Source organism: Podarcis melisellensis (genome assembly GCF_964234715.1).
Source record: "Podarcis melisellensis genome assembly, chromosome: 10".
Lineage (NCBI taxonomy): Eukaryota > Metazoa > Chordata > Lepidosauria > Squamata > Lacertidae > Podarcis > Podarcis melisellensis.
In genome coordinates this window covers 46,375,988-46,395,053 of record NC_138542.1, presented here as the reverse complement: position 1 = coordinate 46,395,053, position 19,066 = coordinate 46,375,988, and the positions used below count along the sequence as shown (strand labels likewise).

Below are 19,066 nucleotides of genomic sequence, written 5' to 3'. Positions count from 1 at the left end.
ATATGCAAACTGCCATTTCTTTTGGGAAGATTTCCTCACTTTTCTTGGGCATAAAATATTTGCATTTGCACATCTCCAACATAATGTACTCATTTCCCTGTGTTCTTGCTGCAGTTCTAAATATGCTGCGCATCTGTAGATGCTTCCCCAGTGCCCGGGGTGAACTCGCCTTGATGGAAAGAACTTGAGATATAATTTATTAAAACAAACTAGAAGCAGGTATAAAGACTGCCCACAGATTAGAGAGCAAGGTGTTGGCCCCACTGTGTCCAGGCGTGACTGGAATGCCTGGAAACAGATCTGCACGGAGAACAAGGGTCTGCAGATAAACAGCAGGAGGTGCTGCACGTCTAGACCAAGCAACATTGATTGAACATGGGCTGTATAGCAACAGCACAACAAAGGCAAGCTCATGGGCAGAAAGATCTGGGAAACACGGGGAAGATAATGTTCCGCTTTTAGAGTGGAGACAGGATTATGAGCAGATAAGCTCTGTGTTTTGGATCTTTGTCACTGATAAATCCTCTACTGTTGGCAATTGGATTTTACTGGAAATTGATGTTTTTAAATGCTTTCGCATTGCTACATAAGCCACCCCAGTGTGACACGCTGTTCTGTGCTGCCCTCTTTGTAATAACAGAATGAGGGGAGACGCATTCCATCACACAGCAGACCAGAACGCCATCGCATAAGGCGCCAGGAGGGGGCACAATGCAGTCTTCTGTCAATAATTGCACTTCCTCCTTGCGCTCTGGCATCTAAGCTGTTTTTATGTGTTTCAGAAAAAAAGCAAGTGCTCTTCCCTGCTAGGGCTCTTTAAATGAAGGGGGGGGGACAACAGGGACATCATAAATGTTTATGCAGTGCCCCCTCTGCAATTGGTGCTCAGACACTTTACATAGAAGTTAATGCATTCAAATCTACATTTTTTAAAAGGAAAAAACCTTTTTCAAACCAAATAAACACTAGATGGAAGCCAACACTGGATGTCCGCGAAGAAGCACAGATGGATTTCAGAATGGCTGTAGGGATCAGGGTGCTTCCAGCCTGTAACTATTCTTTTTATGAGAAGGGAGATTCCATCAACATACCAGCCAGTTCATGTTGCATAAGTAAAGTTAGTCTGGGACTCCTACTTACTTATCACATTTATATCTCACCTTTTCCTCCAATGAGCTCAAGGTGGCATATATGGTTCTCCCTCCCCTCATTTAATTCCAACAACAGTCCTGTGAGGTAGCCTAGGCTGAGAGGCAGTGACTGCACTAAGGGTTTTTGCAGGCAGTTGCAACTGAGGACTTCTATACCTCCCCCCAAGTATCCCAGAAAAACTGGGACATCCTGTTTTCCCCTGCAACCATTTGAGAGGCCATGATTTTGCATGATTTTTTTGCTGATATCTCTCCTTGGAAAAAAATGCAGGGTGGGGGACTGTGATCTCACATGGTGCCCCCAAAAGCACATTTTGGGGCACTGTGAGAGCACGCTTCCCCCAAGCACATATTTTGGGCTCTGTAATATTCCACATGAGTCATGTGACCTGCATGAGAGCAGATAGAAAGATGCATGTTTTGGGACTCAACATCTTGGAGGGTATGGACTTCATGGGCACCAGCTTGCTCTCACATCCATGAGCTTTTGCATAATTGTGCCTCCCCTGGGAACCTAGAGGTTCTCCTCAAGTAAACCCTGTTGAAATGCTGATCTTCCCTCCTTTTTTGTGTTCTGTTACATGAAGTACATGTGCCTGCTTTTCTAATTCAGCCAATAGTCATTATGTGTTTCTGAATGACTTAAGCAGCTGTTTGGTAGGGCACTGTGCCAGAACCAGCAGTGCTTCAGGGCTGCTGCAGTGAAGCCTTATGTCCTATGCTTCTCAGTAACCTTTTCTCACCTTTTGATTAATCTTCCTAAAAAGCCACAGTATTCCATAGCTGTTCACTTTGTGGAGCAGAGCCTTGCTTCAAGTGAGAACTGGAGCTGCGCAACACTATCCCCTCCCACCTGCACCTATTTAATAGCTGCCACATTAATTTTTTTCTGATTATTTTTTGTTTGTTTCCAGAGTGCACTGCTATGTACCTGGTACCAGAGCTTACCTTTCAGATTCAGCTGGTTGCTATTTCATTTCTGGGCCCAGTTAAAGGTACTCACACTAGTGCTGAGAGTCCTCAATGATTGAGGTGCCGGATATCTGAAAGACTGCCTCTATCCCTGCTGACCTTCTGGGGGCACCCTTGGGAGTTCAGAAGTACAGGGAATAGTGACCCAGGAGAGGGCTTTCTCTGTGGCAGCCCCTAAATTGTGGAACTCCTGCCCCACAAATGGGCTTCTGGCATCTTCATTGTACACCTTTCACTGGGGCCCATCTCTTTTGTTGAATTTACACTGGGGTGTTCCATTGATAATGGTACATTATATTGTTGTAACCTGCCTAGGGACCTTATGGGGAAAGGCAGGTTTGATGGCCATGTCCCAACCACCTGGCTTTCTGGCCACAACAGAGTGTATCCCTTTGCTTCTGCCACTCTTCCCCCATTTGAGGTATCCCCATGTAAACATTACATATAAATGCAATGTCCCAAACCTGCTGAAACCAAAAATATTCTCTTCAGAACAAAATTGGATAAATATGATCCTTTAGCCCTAGTCTGAGCCATCCCTAATTTACCAGGCTTCTTTGGTCTCAAGTAGGCTTTTTGTTCCTTGTTCCTTCTTCCCAAACTTAGATCCCCTTAATCCGCTTGTCTCTTGTCTGTCTGTCTGTCTATCTGTATTCATGGCATTGCCTGTCAATCATATGCTCCTCCACTTGGGACATTTGCTCAAGGAAATTTAGAGCTTTCACATTTTCTGCCCTCAGATGAGGGATGTGCTATCCTTCACATCAGCAATGGCAGATGCCTCAACCCTGTTGTTTAATTAATCATAGAATCGTAGAATTGTAGAGTTGGAAAGGACCGTGAGGGTCATCTAGTCCAACCCCCTACAATGCGGGAATCTTTCACCCATTGTGGGGCTCAAACCCACAACTCTGAGAACAAGAATCTCATGCTCTGAGCTATTTGAGCCTTGACAAATCTGCCAGGTCTCCAAGTTAACCCTATACTCCCCATAGACAACAAAGCTATGTATCCCTTTGCCAGTTGCATGAAGACATAACAAGTACATCATATACACAAGCAGTCCAGGACTATAAATTCATTCCTTCAAAAGGGGAAAGGAAATTTTCAGCTGAATTTTAAGTCCTAGGGGAAAATAGTATTTGAGAGTGAGATGTTATATGATAATGAAAACCATACAAGTTTTATACTTTTTCTAAATGTACTCTCTGAGTTTCAAGGCATCATGCTGAACGTTGATGCAGGATTCAAGCTAGAATCCTGAAGGGCCTTTAAAAGACAGAAAATGGTTTGTATGCAGTGTTGTGTTCATGGAATATGTAGGACCAGTCAAGTGGCTCACACTGTATAATGGATTAGAGAGTGATGTGGTTTGATTAAGTAGCAGGAAAAATGACTTTGGCAACAAGTTTCTAAATGGATTTTAGTGGATGAAGAGGGAATAGATGGGGTGAGACTCTCATTTTTAAATGACGCAACCAAAGTGGGACGTTGAATATGTGAGCTGAGTGGATTTTACATACAGTGTCCAGGCAGCATGTGGTGAAACAGTTGGGTGTTTGCATCACTGCCCGCATAGATCATGGCACGATTCATGTTAATCGTTCCAATACTCGACCAACTATAGGCAACTTTGCAGGGGCCTGTTACATGTGGGCTGAGTTGCCAACCAAATTTGGCATGGATCCTGTCAACCCACATCCTCAATATGCCAAGTTGTGTTGGGTATAATTAGCCGTAGATGGAGGTCTACCATGAAGTTTCCTGGCCTCGTCAGCAGTGTGTAACACACACACACACACTGACAGATTGCGCTGCTTCTGCCAGTGGGGTCTGTACCGAGGGCTAAAATATTATTGCCTTTTCATCATGAATGTGTTTATTGAGCCAGAGTGAGGAGGAGTTATGAAAACTCCTCGGTATGGCCTGGAATGAGAAGGACATTAGTAAGCAAGCAAGCAAGCAAGCAAGCAAGCAAGCAAGCAAGCAAGCAAGCTCATCTAACATTTTGGATTGGTTCTATCAAAGCAAAGGACAGTTGCGCTGTGCATTTGGTGGTGGACTGTTCGTCAACTGTGTCACTTCTGTCTCTTTCCAGGGATTCTCATTTCATGCCAACATGGCCGAACATGGCTCCCACCCCTCCTCTACCCGGCAGTCGGGGAACCCACCCACTCGCAATCCCACTCTGTGCTCTCTGGAACATGTGGATCCGGGAATGAGTGAGCAACCAACCCTGCTGGAGCAACCACCACCATCCCCAGACCTGGGTGACGAAGATGATGATGGTGACATGGAGCCTCCGCCGGACCCAGATGTGCCCTATCCTGATTTGGCCCCCGTGGTTTTCTTCTGCCTGAAACAGACCACCAGCCCTCGCAGTTGGTGCATCAAGATGGTGTGCAATCCATATCCTTTCAAAACCACAAGCTGCCCTTTCTAGCCTTTCTCCTTCCTCTCTGCCCTCCCTTTGTTCTCCTGCCCTTGCAGAGCACCTGACAGGTAAGAGACGGCATTTCTTACATATTTAATGCGTCACTTTGTTCCCTGCTTGCATTTAAACAGTGCCTTGGCTGCTGCAATATGCAAGCAAAAAGGAGCTGCTTGCGAAATGGGAGACTTCAGAGGGAGCGACTGTCAGTTAGAATCAGAAGAACAGAGATGAGGGGCAGGGAGAAGAGAGGGGACAAACATTTTAAAATGTATTTCCCCCCCTTCATCTCTTTACTTTTCCTGCGCTGCCAAAGGCGTCACGGTATGACTCTTTGAAAGCTTCAGAGCATAGGTTATAGCAGTGCTAACTTGTTTCTAGGAGAACTTGATGTGGTGGCATGCATTTATTTTGTAGTCTTCTCTGATATACAGTAAGCTATCTGATAGCTATAAACATGGCCACCCCAAGGCTTATTGCTGTCCTGAGGCAAAGGACAAGATCCCCTCCCCATTCTGTGCACAAACACTTGCAAGGAATCTAGCAGTCTGATCTTTTTTCAGCACTGGTGAAGGGACAGTGTCCTTCACTGCATCTGAAAGGCAGTAGGGCAGCTTAGAAGGCGCAAGGTAACCTGTGTGGCACACGCAACCCTGTCTATTCTCCACCCGTCATCATCTGCCTCCTCAGGCAACCACCTTGCTTAACCTAATGGTAGGGCCAGCCCTGGTAATAGGATTGATTATTAAATTTTGCAACAGGTTGCAGTTGTAGTCCATGACTGCTTGACAGCTGGAATTATTATGGATGGTCCAGAAATTTTAGGGCTAACACTGATCATTAACTGAAATGGGGTTTATGGAGAGGATCTTGTCTGGCCACATTATTCCACATGCCAGCAAGAAGATACTGGATTGGGTGAAACAGGAGTCTGAGGGCCAGCCCAATACAATTTTCTGCCTGCAACAATAGCCAAGATGCACCTGTTCCTCTTTCCAGGATGGGCAGTTTAATCTTAATTCAATACAACTGACAAAACACTTTATTCTCCTACATCTGAGGACAGCAGGCCAGATTAGTAGGTACAGAGCAGGCTATATGGGGCACACACACAGTTCTGTCCAACTCCTTATATCTGTTGCCTTCCCTTCCTACTGCTCGCCCCAGAACCGCCACCTGAAGCAGTTGCTTCACTTTGCCTAATGGTAGAGTTGGCCTGATGAGTCTGTCTGACGTACTACAGAAATTCTTGCCTTTGTATATTTACTGAATTCACTAACTGCTTTATTTATTGCCCTAGAAGTATTCGATCTATGTCCTCCCTCAAAACACATTACATGCTTGCCCCTAGGAAACCACTCCAACTTTTTAAAATCCTGGGTTAAACACATCCTGGAGGCAGGGCTTTGGGCAAGAATAGTAGTGTGGATAATTCATCACAATCCACCAAGTATTGCTCCCATGAAGAGCCTTTTGTTTTGCAGCAACACCTTATGGATTGTGACCATGATCAGCTGCTCCTTTTATCATGCATTTCCCTACTGAATCATAGAGATTAGCTCTGAAGCTGCTGTAAGTCTATTCAGCCTCAGTCTTTGCCTCGTGACTATAACAATAACATCTTTTGGAGACTCCCAAGTTCATTCCATTCTCCCTATACCTGTAAATCTAAACAGTGCTTCCATGGACTTGTGGTCTCCCTGTCATGTGTCTCACTATTATCCTGTTGGCAGCTAAGGTGGTGGGATTTTGTAGTTATTGAAATGATTCCTGGGGTGCAGTGATCAGAGACTATCAGCTGATTGCAGCAGCGACAGCTGTCTGCAGCTAACTTTCATGAACTCCCTGAGAAGGCTACGTTGTGGAGGAGCAGTTCATTTCCCTTGGCTGTTTTTGTAGACATAGCATATAACAAGAAAGCATCCATCTTCCACATGTCCTCTTTGCAGCCACATTTAATGGGTGTCGCACTTGTGCCAGCCAGAAGTCTCTGGAGAGCTGAAAACTCTATAGGAGTCGTGGCCTCTCCCTGACTTTTCAGCACAAGCTCGCTTGCAACAGCTGACTGGATGGGAGGGGAACCCCACTTCATCATCTTCTGAGAGGCAAAGGTATTTGTCGGGGGATAATCTGAACGTTGATTACAAGTCAGTGACACTGGGCTTATTTACAAAGTGTTTGCATTAGGATTAAAGGATTTTGATGAAGCTTCTGTCTTTTGAACCAGTCTTCAGAAGACTCGTGTATTACCATAACCTCCCTAAAAGTGACTGCTTGAAATACTGAAGTAAGAGAACTTATTTAAGAAACCCCAAAGGCCACTCATTGTAAGAAGTAAAGGGATGCATTGATCCATCTGTGGCAACTTCACTAGCATAGCGGCCATTCTGCTAGTGGGAGCCCCATTCTTAGGGTAGTACAATTGCCAGCTTGGGTTGTTAGAAGAGTTGCAAGTCATTAGCCTATTGTATGCTGTGTTGTACTGTTATACTGCTTCTGTTGGCGGCTTGAGCAACGCCTCAAACTCTCCTGCTTCTAGCACTAATGTTAGATTGCATGCAACTCAGTAATACATATTTCGTTTTTTACTGTGTTAACATGCCAGTACCATCAAAATAGCCTACAAATATGAAGAAGTGTGCCTTTAATACACCCGCCCACTAATTCAAATTCATCTTCATTAGTTGAAATCAGCACACAATAAACTTGAACTCTAAATCTACCAATTCAAGCCAGTAGTCTTAGGGCACAATCCATCCTTATACATCACCCACTCATGGATGGATCACCAGACAATGGGCTCAACAAACAAATGATTGATGGGTCATGGACCCCAATATGGACTACTGTCTTCTGTGGGCTTATTTGCAAGGCTTAGTTTCGGTACAAACCAAAAATTGAATGTAGTTCTGGTGGTGGGGAATAGGGAGCCAGGTTTTGAGATTGAGTTCACAGTCAATATTTGGGCTCTGACACAGATTCTCACAGGAAAAGGTACATTATGGATTGCAACAGTTTAAGAGGGAAGCTCAGGAAGGTTTAGCATTGTGTTTTGTATGCTTGTTTGAATTTAGGGACCAGTGAAGGACCATTAGGGAAAATGGGGCACCATGACAACCCCTACCTGACTGCCATCTTACTTACAACCAATAAGGAGGTGGCTCTGCCTGTCGTTGACTTTGGCTTCCTGCTTTCTGCCCCACCAGTCCCAATGGACACTGGGTACCAGGTACCAGTGGTAAAGACACTGAAACTGTAGAGTGAGGAGAGTCTGCATTAATGTACACATATTTACTAATCTGTTTCTCACCCTAGTAGACTGCTTTGTGGTTGAGTGTAGTTGAGTCCAAGACAGATAATGGACTGTACAGCAGTGGTAGGTGGAGCCAAGAGGGTGTGGGGAGACTGACAGCTTTCTTGGTCTTGTTGCTGATGTCCTCGGACTCCGAGAGCAGCACAAACTGTTTGGCCATGTGAGAAAGGATGGGTAACTTTGCTAGTATTTGAAAGGGCCCAGTTTCTTTATGGAGGTTTTCAGTCTAACTGTATTTATTTTATAAATTCCAAAACAGAACCAATTCAAACAATCCTACTGCTGTTTCCTAGCTTCCATTATTTAACGCTGAAGACCATAACAGTGGTATGAAATTCAGGATTCACATGTCTCCCTACTGGCCATGTGTAGATGTAGCCCTTTGGGTATTGAATCTCTCATGCAAATCTGGCATAGATAAACTAGTTGTTGCCTTGAACCTCTTTGCACAAATGGGTTGCAATGCACTACCTGTTCATTATACAAACAATGTAATGACATATGACCCAACAATTTTACCAAATTCTGACTTGAGAACCACCCACTCTCAAGACCTCAGTTTGTCAGGATTCAGCCTCACTGTAGTGGCCTTCATCCAGTCCATTCCTGTTTCCAAGAATCACCTTATCTGACTCAGATAATGATGAGAAATATTGCTGGGCATCATTAACATTAAGGAGAGGGAAAGCGTCTGTTTTTTAGTCTACTTTCACTGCTCAGAATTTTAACAAAGGATCTAGACAAGCTAGCGTCACTATGGTTTTCTCAATTTTTCATTTGCATTTAGTAATGCAAGTTTGAAAGGGCTGAATCACAGTTACTGTGCCGATATTTATTAGCAGAAAAAATTATTAGCAGATGTCTGTTTCTGTTAGATCGTTTTTTAAAACAATCCTGAAATTTCAGTTCTGAAGGCATTGTGTTTTTCAGAGCCCAGATTATTTGTGAAAGATCAAAATTTAGATTGGAAATGAGAAAATGAAAAGCATTTCTTTACAGTTTTATCAAAGCTTGGAGAGATAAAGAAAATGTGTTAGTCTTTAAAGTACCGCAAGACTCTTCCTTGATTATGCTACAGCAGATGAACACACCTGCCCCTTTGGAAAGAGATAAAGAGGTTGAGGTAGTAAATTGTTTCTCTATTAAAGGGGAATGCAATGTAACTGCCTATAACTGTCAATGAATCTCTCTTCTGAGATTCTTCATTTTCTTGCTGTTGTTGCTGCTGCTCCACTTCACTTGATAACCATTGGATGATCTGCTGTGAGGTCACAGCGGGCCTCTGTTGACTTGCTGGTCTAGATGCAAGCCCACATCTGCAAACTGCTTGGGGGAGATGGTGGCTTTTGCAAATCTTGCAATCCAAATTTGGAAGCCAAATTAGCAACATAGTTCAGTGATGAAGCCAATGCTTTGTACACAGAAGTCCCAGGTTCAGTTTTGGGCAACTCTCCAGTTATAAAGACATGGTGAGTTGAGAAATCTTTTTGCCTGAGGCCCTGGGCACCAGCTACTTGTCAGTGTAGACAATACTGGGCTAGAAAGGCCAGTTGTCTAAGCATGTATAAATTAGCCCCCTCTGTTCTAAACTACTTCATCAAGAGCAGAGGTAGCCAATGTGATTACCTCCAGATATTGTAGACCTACAACTCCCATCACACCTGGTCATTGGCCAAGTTGGCCATGTTGGCTGGGGCTGATGGGAGTTGGAGCCAAGCAACATCTGGAGGGGGCACCAGGTTGGTTTTCTCTGATCTAAGGCAATGTGCTACAGGCTTTCTAGTTGCATGCATACTTGCTGAGTGGTTTTGTATTGTTACATAGAAGCTTTTACCCACAAGGATCTTGATGTCCTTTATAAACTCTAGTTTAAATTCCCAATCAGAATGGCACAGTCTGCTTTCATATAATCACCATTACTTTGTGGAGATGCCATGGCCAATTGCCTTGTACAGCCCCAGTGCCATCCCATTATACCCATGGAAATTAGGACCAGAAATAAGAAGTGAGCAACCATGTAGTGTTTGTCGAGCATGTAAAAGGATAGCTGGACTGTGGTTATACTGCATAAGCATCTCAACTGACATACGGAATTTGCTGACCCCAGATCAGAGTCTGGAAACATCTGTAAGGGGACTTGTTCAGTAACACAGAGTCTGCACCGACCTCGGCGGGACACTGCATGGATCCAAATGTGGATTTTTTTTGAGTTACAACTTTACTTTGCCATTTTAAAGTTCTGTGCAAATGGAATCTCTTTAACAGGCCTATAAACCCGCATTCTCCCTCCTTCCCCAATGGGAGGTCAATATTTTAGATGGGAGCATGAAAGCAAGAATGAGCATGCCATTAAAAAAGATCAATATAAGAAACAGGGAAATAACAAGGCATATTATGCAGTTCACTGGCTCAGTTGCTTGGCTTTTGTTGCATCCTGGACGCATCCTTCTTTGCTCATAGAGGAGATGGCTGCTCCTTCTGCAGCTGTTGTCACTGATAAATCGTCATTTAATTCCATGAGTCTTGAACACGGCATTCATGGTCCAGGAAAGCAAAATAGCATGTTACATACTTGAAATAAAGAGCTGGGCTGTAACCAGTCACACAATTTCAGCTTTGCATCGGGTGAACATAAGCTCTCTCTTTTTTGCCAATGTTTGACATACCTCTTGAAATGGTTTACTTTAATTTTTGAAGGCTTAGGTACAAAGTCAAATGATTGTTTCTGAGTGTGTTTCCTTGGAGTTTGCCTGGGAGCTTTAATTCTTTGGTTTCCATAAAACAGTCTCAAAAGTTAGTGTGTGTGTGTATTTGCATAAGTTGCCCATGTTTTCAACAAAAAAGTTCTATCTTGTTGAAAAGGCGGCTTTCCGAGTCATAACTGAGTGCCCCTCCTGATGTACTTTAATTGTGCATTCCTGGTGATTTGTGCTCATGACTGTATTGGGGTGATTATATGTGATAGCCTGTTTTCAATACAGCTTGCACCTGCAAAAAAATTGGAGAGGCCATTCGGCTTCATTTTCTGTCAGTGTATATCCTGTAATTTCCTGCTGAAGTCCTGTAATTTTTTTATACCGCAAATGTTCTGGGGTTGTTGTTGCTGCTGCTTCTAGCCTACTTTTATTGTACATTGCACAAGAGTGCCCCTCCAGATGGCAGTAATGTGATAACATTGGGGAAGCGTCACAGGAAAAGTAACAAAGTGAAATGAAGTGTGGACGGTCCAATCTCAATCCACCACTAATGCACCAATATTGTGTCAATTGCATGTGAAAGAACTCACCTGCAGAAAACGACAGGGCAGCAGTCCAGAGGGGCCTTGAATGAAATGACTACACACACACACACACACACACTGGATCTTGTTGCATCACCTGTAAATATATAGTTGCTGTGCTGGTGTAAGCTCTGGACAAGTCTTCCAGTGCACCAGCCTGCAAAAGAGTGTTTCCAGTCTGTGAACATTAAGAATTAATGGTGACATTTCTCCTTGGAACAGGTGGTTATTCCAATTGCCTGGTAAAAATTCACTTTCAGTTCCCTTCTTCTGTCTGCATAAAATTCCCACCAGAGTTTTCAGTGAAATCCCAGCCCATACGTTGGGGTATAAATGATTTTTTATTTTTATTATTTTTGTTTAGACTCTATCACAGCAATAGTCTTTACCAGAGGTGGTAGCTGCAAATCATCTGCAATGCAAATAAAGCTGTTTCTCCAACAGTATATTTTAGAAACTGAACCCCTTGGTTTACACTTGCAGAAGGGTCACACAGTCTTAACTAAGAAGCCTTATATGGGGGGGGGGGAGAAAGTTGTCTTTGTAGAAAGCCTGTTAAACGCCCTACAAGAGAAGGCAATACAAAATAGTATTTTTTGACACACGGAAGCTGGAGATATTTCTGCTGCACTTTGGAATATGCTAAAATGTGGATTTTGCAGCCATTTTGTTCCATTGAAAGGCAAAGACGCAAGCATTACATGAAAGCACATCCTGCAGTGCTCACAGGATGTGGTCTGAGTGACTCCGGAGAGGAAAATGAATGTTGCATTTTTGTGTTTGAGTTCATGTACAGGACAGTTTACAGCAGGAGATTTTGACAAAATGTCTGCAACTAAGAGGGTAAGCTGAAATCCTGTGATAGCACACAAGAGAGTGAGGCCCCACATATTTGAAGGGAGTTATCATGCTTGTTCGCTGCAAGATATTTTATGTGGAGTGTGTATATATATATATCTGTGTGAGAAGCTAGACATATTAGTGTTGCTGTATTCCCAGGGAAGGGATTCTGAAGCATGGTGATTATACCATCTTGCTTTCAGATCTTCAGCTTGCTATTTTGTGAGTTTTAGAATTTGCAGATTGTTGCTGTGGAAACAAATGGTAAACACTGATCCCCACCCCCCAAGAACCTCAACTTTTGATGTTGAAGCTGGAGTGGAAGAAGCAAATTGTTTGCCTTGGTGCCAATAAGCTCTCCAGGCACAGCAGTTACTTGAGTGAATTAAATTTCTTTGCTCTCCTGATGGATGACAATGGGTCTGTTCTAATGGGAAGACAGTGGTGGCTACTTAGAGATTCTGCCTTTACAGAATCTCCAGAGCAGCAGGTTCCTGTAAGGTTCCAGAAGTGTCTCTTATTTGTTCATTTTTGCCATTTTGCTGATCTCTATTTTTTGTTCATGTTGTGGTAGCTCATCTGCCACACTGGGACAAGGAACATTCAAAGTACGCAGAGGATAAGCAACTATTTTAACTCATGCTACAGACATGTAAGCAGCAGGGGCTTCCCTCAGTGGTTACACCCACATTGTGAATTTAAAGCACATGGCTTGCCCCAAAGAATTCTGGGAACCATAGTTTACCTTCCACAGAACTACAATTCCTAGTACCATTAACAAACTGTAGTTCCCAGTATCCTTTAGGGGAAGCCATGTGCTTCAAATGTATGGTGTGTATGGGGCTAATATATCATTGAAGTCTTTTTTTTTTTAATATACCTTTCCTCCAGCAGCTATGTTATATCTCACTAAGGGATGTGAAGAATTTTACTACACATTTGCCATCAATAGGAAATCTGGTTGGCACCTGCTCCATCATCCTAGGCCCTTTACCCTCTTTGACTTATTTTAATAAATATTATTATTATTATTATTATTATTAACACCGCCCATCTGGCTGGGTTTCCCCAGCTACTCTGGGCGGCTTCCAACAAGATATTAAAATACAATAGTCTGTCAAACATTAAAAGCTTCCCTAAACAGGGCTGCCTTCAGATGTCTTCTAAACGTCTGGTAGTTGTTTTTCTCTTTGACATCTGGTGGGAGGGCATTCCACAGGGCAGGCGCCACTACCGAGAAAGCCCTCTGCCTGGTTCCCTGTAACTTGCCTGTATGTAATACCTTACTTGATTTTACTTTTGTGTCTATAATTTTTTACAATACATTTTATATATTAACTTAAGGATCTAGCATAATTCAGTACTGTATATTTTTAAAAAGTTACTAAACTTTGGGTTTCAGTCTGTACCCTGTGTGATGGGAAATGGCACCCGTGTTTTCCAAAGGGCCTCTGGTTCTTGGGAGTTTGGCAGTCCAGGAGTTTGTCATAATGCAGAGGCTTGTGTGAAGACAGAGCTTGTACCGCTAACTGGGGCAAATGGGGCTCCTTGGATATAGGAAGCAATTTCATTTTTCTTCCATAGCCTGGCATTGGGAATGCTTGGCCTGCAGTTGTGAGACTAGATCACATATGCTAGCACCACCAGGGAAAAGCCTGGCTTTTGGCAGTGACATCCTTCTGTTGATGTCTTACTGCATAAGGACAAGGAGCAGAAGAGGGAGCATTGGAGTCAGCTTCTGTTCCAGCCTAAGGCCCAAGTGGAGTGAAGCTCAGTTCAGGACCCTGGTCAGCTACCTGTGGAGCTGTGTAGAGTTGCTCCAGATCTGAAACCAAACGAGGTCTTTAAAAATAGTTCCTCCGTCAGGTTTATGCTTCTACAGAATCACAGAGTTGGAAGGGACCATGGGGGGGGGTGTCATCTTGTTCAACCCCCTACAGTGTAGGAATCTTTTGCCCAACATGGGGCTCAAACCCAGAGCCCTGAGATTAAGAGTCTAATGTTCTACAGACTGAGCTATTCTAGCTTTGAGGAAATTGGAGCTTAAAGGAACTGCACTCTATTCAATGACAGCTGGATCTAGCCGTATGCTCCCATACCACTCTGCTCCTGAAGACGATACGGTAAGTAAGAGGTACCCCACCCTGCACAGATGAGGGATCTGAAGAGGAGTCCATGGAGAAGGGACCATGGCAACTTCCTCAGGCCTTGTGGCTGAAGGCATCTCTGACTACCAAGTTCCCCTAGTGCTGATGGGACTATTTCTGGGAATGGTTTCTGCACCCAAGTCTTCGGCAAGACCTCTGGGTCTTCAGACCCCTTCTTCTCAGGGCACGAAACTGTGAAAGGGGGAAGATGGGGTAGGCAGATCAGAACAAGGAAGTTGGGGCCTGAATGGGAGAGTTTTTATGCAGGGCTCCTGGCCTACTGGAAGACAGAGCCAGCAACAATGATGTTTTTCATTCTAAACTGAAAAAAATATATATGTTCAGGTCTTGGAGTATCTGTGATTGGTCTTGGGAGGGATAAAAGGGGAGGGTGAATGTCAAATGTCTCAACTGGAGCAAATTAGCATTAGCTTTGTTGAATTCAGTAGAACTGCTTGCTTACTAAGTCTTGCACTGAGTATAGCCTCTGCGCTTCAGGCCATCTGTGGAGAACAGAGTCTGTTTTGTGTCATATACTGTGCAGTATAAGCCAGTGGATAGATTGGTGGTAATGTCAGTTCAAAAAACAAATGTAAAGGTGATTTTTTGTGGATGGATGGAGGAAATGTATAGTAAAGTCCCCCAGGGATAAGAAGAAGACGACTGACTTCTTCCTGTCTGGAAGGGTAGTAAGGGTTTAGAAGTAGGATCCCCTCCCTATCCATTAAAAGATTAAACTCTTGTCACAAAATGAACACTAAAACCCCATCTGGAGCATATTGTGAGCACTCACTGGAACATAATTTTGCTGGAAGAGAAGAAAGACATTTGATGTGCATCAGGCAGGTTATATATGTGTGTGTATAAAAAGACACATCATTTTCTTAAACTCTTTGCAAATATTTGTTTGTTCATTTATTTAAAAGTATTGATAAATTGTTGAAAATAATTTGCAGGTCTCTAAGCAGTATCCAATATAAAAGGAAGCAGCATTGTTAAAAAGAAATGCTACCCAAAACCAGTAAAGTAGCAGCATAAAAGCACATTAAAACAAGAATTTAGGAGAATCAAATGCATAAAACGGGGTCTGATCTTGTGGCTCAAGGAAAGCCTTATATGAGGATAAGTTGTGTTCAAGTGAGGCAAGAGAACTCCCAGGGGCATCTAAAGATAGCTGAGCTATTTTTAAGTTTTAAAATAAACTGATTTGATTTTTCCAAATGGAAGGCACAAGAACAATAGGAAGAATGTGAATTAAACAGCATGTCAATCCAATTTGCAAAGTCGCTTATTAAAGGGTTCCAAAAAGCAGACTTTTTTTCTGCCATGTTTTTCTAAATGTGTCCACAGTGATGAATGTTCATTCTGTCAAAAATGCGGGCTCTGTTGGCACTTCACTGAAAATATTCTGACACCCCTCCTGAGACCTTCTGCATTATTAGGGGCTATTTATGTGAACACCTGTAGTGATTATAGCTCCAACAGAAAGCTATGATGAGAGCAACACTGGGACAGCCATCACGAGATATGAGAGTGTCTGTGAAAAATACTCTCTCTAGAGAAAAATAAACCTCTTTCCTTTGTCTTTTCAAGATTTTCCTTATGCTGTTGGAATCCAGCGTGTACAGATTCAACTGAAATACAGTTTTAAAGTGCAATAAACATTATAGGGTACTGCACAATCCACATTGTTCTGTGAAATGCTATTTCCTTACAGGTTACAAATGATAATTCTATTTGCTCCAAAATTTCTTGAGGTTTCATCTGTATTTATCACCCTGCTCCAACCACCCAGTTCCTTTAACATTTCTGATTTTTTTTTATAGCAGCCTGCACAGCAGGGGGCTGTGAATAAAATGGCTTGCACAGCTCCACTGTGATTTTGATATTTGAAGATGCGAAAGGAATCGTGCTCCAGAGACTTGCTGGAGACTCAAGGCTGCAGTCCTGTCCGCTGTGTGAGCCAAGAGCAGGTTGCCAGTGCAGTTTCCCATGAGGCTCCAGCTTAACTTCTCCTCTCCTGGCAATTCATCTTTGCAGCTGGCACTGTGCTGCAATGACTTCACAAGTTGTTCACTTTTCAAATGAGGTTCCACCACTCCTCACAGGAGCCCAACTCGTGCCCATTGCTTCAGCTGAGAGCAGCCTTGTCCGAGCCTGGACAGAGTTCATATGCTGAAGTCCATATTCCCTGGCCCCCTCTCCTAACACGCCATACACCCCATTCTTCCAAATGTGGTCTGATATATTTATGTAGCCTTTTATAATTAAAGGGCTCCTTTGGAAGGAAGGGTGGCGCTGTGGGTTAAACTACAGAGCCTAGGACTTGCTGATCAGAAGGTTGGCGGTTTGAATCCCCGCGACAGGGTGAGCTCCCATTGCTTGGTCCCAGCTCCTGCCAACCTAGCAGTTCGAAAGCACATCAAGGTGCAAATAAATAAATAGGAACCGCTCCGGCAGGAAGGTAAGCGGCGTTTCCGTGCGCTGCTCTGGTTTGCCAGAAGCGGCTTAGTCATGCTGGCCACATGACCCGGAAGCTGTACGCCGGCTCCCTCGGCCAATAAAGCGAGATGAGCGCTGCAACCCCAGAGTTGGTCACGACTGGACCTAATGGTCAGGGGTCCCTTTACCTTTGGAAGGAAGGGCAGGATATAAATGTAATAATAATAAAAAGAATCTGGTATAAGGATGATCTCTATGTCATACTCTAATGGTGCTTAAGTGTGCATAACTAGATAGCTCAGTTGATTAGTGTGTGGTGCTGATAATGCCAAGGTTGCAGGTTTGATCCCTGTATGGGATAGCTGCATAATCCTGCATTGCAGGGGGTTGGACTAGATGGTCCTCAGGGTCCCTTCCAGCTCTACAATTCTATGATTCTGTTTCTCTGTTCACCTCTGCCTCCCTCTCTCCTAGTCTTTGCTTGTCTCCTCTGTATTAAATTGGAAGCCTCTTGGGAAAGGACTGGTCTTATATTCTGTAAAGAACCATGCCCTGTGATGGCACTATACAGTTGCTGCTGCTGTGATACTAATTATTATTGTAACCAAAAATATTAATTACTGAGAGTAGAGCAGCCTTCTCCAACCTGGTACCTTCCAGATATCTTGGATTACAGACCCCATCACCCAAAGCCTGTGTTGGGTGGGGCTGATGGGTACTTAGTCCACAACATCTGGAGGACACCAGTTTAGGGAATATGTTTTGCTTCCTTTATTGGTGTGATTTTATTGGTTTCTTTTTAATTTTAACATTTAATAACATGAGGTAGATTTATTCCCCCGCCCCCACTCATGTATGAAACTGACTGCAGGACTGTGATTCTGGGATGTAGAGAGGTGATACTTTCATTCCTTCTTTTTGTGGTGGCCTATGGCTGATACAAATAAACTTGACTTGATTAGACTTGATGGTTTCCTGAAGGGACTGACCTTCATGACCTTCACAAATTCAACTCCTTCTAGGTCAAAGCCTACCCTTTCAGTACCAGCCAGGAGATTACTCAAAGGCAGAACAAGTACAGAGCAGCACATAATGTTTTCAAATAGCAATTTCTGTTTGCTCTTCAAGTGCAGGGCTTAAAATGGAGAGAGGCTGTTACGGGAATTATTGTGTATCTACTGAGAGTTGTGTTGGAACCACCTCAGATTTGTGAGAAATCAGGAAGTGCTTAGTGGTCTGATTATTCCTAAAAATCAATAGGATCTCCCAGTTGCTCCCAACAGGGGCCCAATTCCCTCTTGCGAACTGGAAAGACATAATAGCATCATCTACTAGATATATTATGGGTCTTGAAGAATACACATAAATTGAATTTTGTACAAATTGTACATTCTCTGACATGATGGAGATTATGTATATTGATCAGGACAGATTATGGACACATCCGTCACCATGGATGGATAATGAACACATTCTCCATAAGGCCTGGTGAATGTGCACAAAGGCCAGGTGTTGTGCACATTAACCATTCAATTTACATTGCTTCCCCTGGCATATACATTAAGTGCCAACTGAATGTTCCTCACACTGGGAAGACAGACTATTGACTAGAATAGTGCTTCTGCTTTAGTGGGGAACCACATTTTGGGTTTTGTTGTCGACACACTTGCAGATCCATCTTTATACACACTTGTGTATTACACAGCATCTCCAACATGCAGTGATCACATGTGACAACTCTTGAAATCCACTGAATTTCTACTTATCATTGAGGAATCACTTGGTCAGGAAATAGGATGGGTCACTTGAGGGGGAGGTATGAATAACAGAGAGGGAATTGGTAGGTGGAAAATGGAGAAGTAGAGAAGAAGACCCCCCCATCAAGAAGGGGGAAAGACAAAGGAGTTTAATGAGAGGGCCAAGTTGTCCCCAAATGCTGTGGATGAAAGGTGGGTGATTATATAGATTGGAGATAAAAAGATGATGTTTGAGGAGGATGCTTTAAGTTACAGAGAATCAAGAAAAGATTTTTTGTAGAGTTTCCTTCTGGCTGTGAAAAAGAACAGAGCTGATTGTAAATCCATGCTGAGAGTCCCCAGCCATGTCAACAAATCCTTTTGATTGATGTTATCAGAGGCAGCGAATAGATCTAAAAAGAATCAGCATGCACCCTTGACCTTATATGTTGCCATCATTGACTAATGGAGCCAGAAACTGAGGGTGGGTGGGGGAAAAATGCAATAATGTTTTGTGCCAAATGCAGTTATTCCAGAGAATTTACCTTTGCAGGAGGTAGTCAAGAAGCAAGGTTGTGGTTGTTGTTTTAATATATTACCCATCCTTCACACTAAAGTTTCAGGGTGTGTTAAAACCATTTACAACATAACATTTAAAAAAACAGTTTAAAACAGGCTTCCTCAACCTTGGCCCTCTAGATGGTTTTGGCCTACAACTCCCATGATCCCTAGCTAGCAGGACTAGTGGTCAGGG

The 19,066-nt window shown here is 43.3% G+C and overlaps 1 protein-coding gene across 5 annotated transcripts in view; it reads left to right on the top strand.

Moving 5' to 3' along the window:
* The window catches only part of CACNA1I (calcium voltage-gated channel subunit alpha1 I), a 361,276-nt gene that overhangs the window by 96,547 nt on the left and 245,663 nt on the right, over positions 1–19,066 (top strand). For all 5 annotated transcript variants that reach the window (XM_081928146.1, XM_081928148.1, XM_081928149.1 and 2 more), the window contains one exon: positions 4,222–4,532. In XM_081928146.1, the coding sequence (XP_081784272.1) occupies positions 4,243–4,532 (290 nt within the window). In that variant the 5' untranslated portion in view covers positions 4,222–4,242. The remainder of the gene's footprint in view (positions 1–4,221; positions 4,533–19,066) is intronic.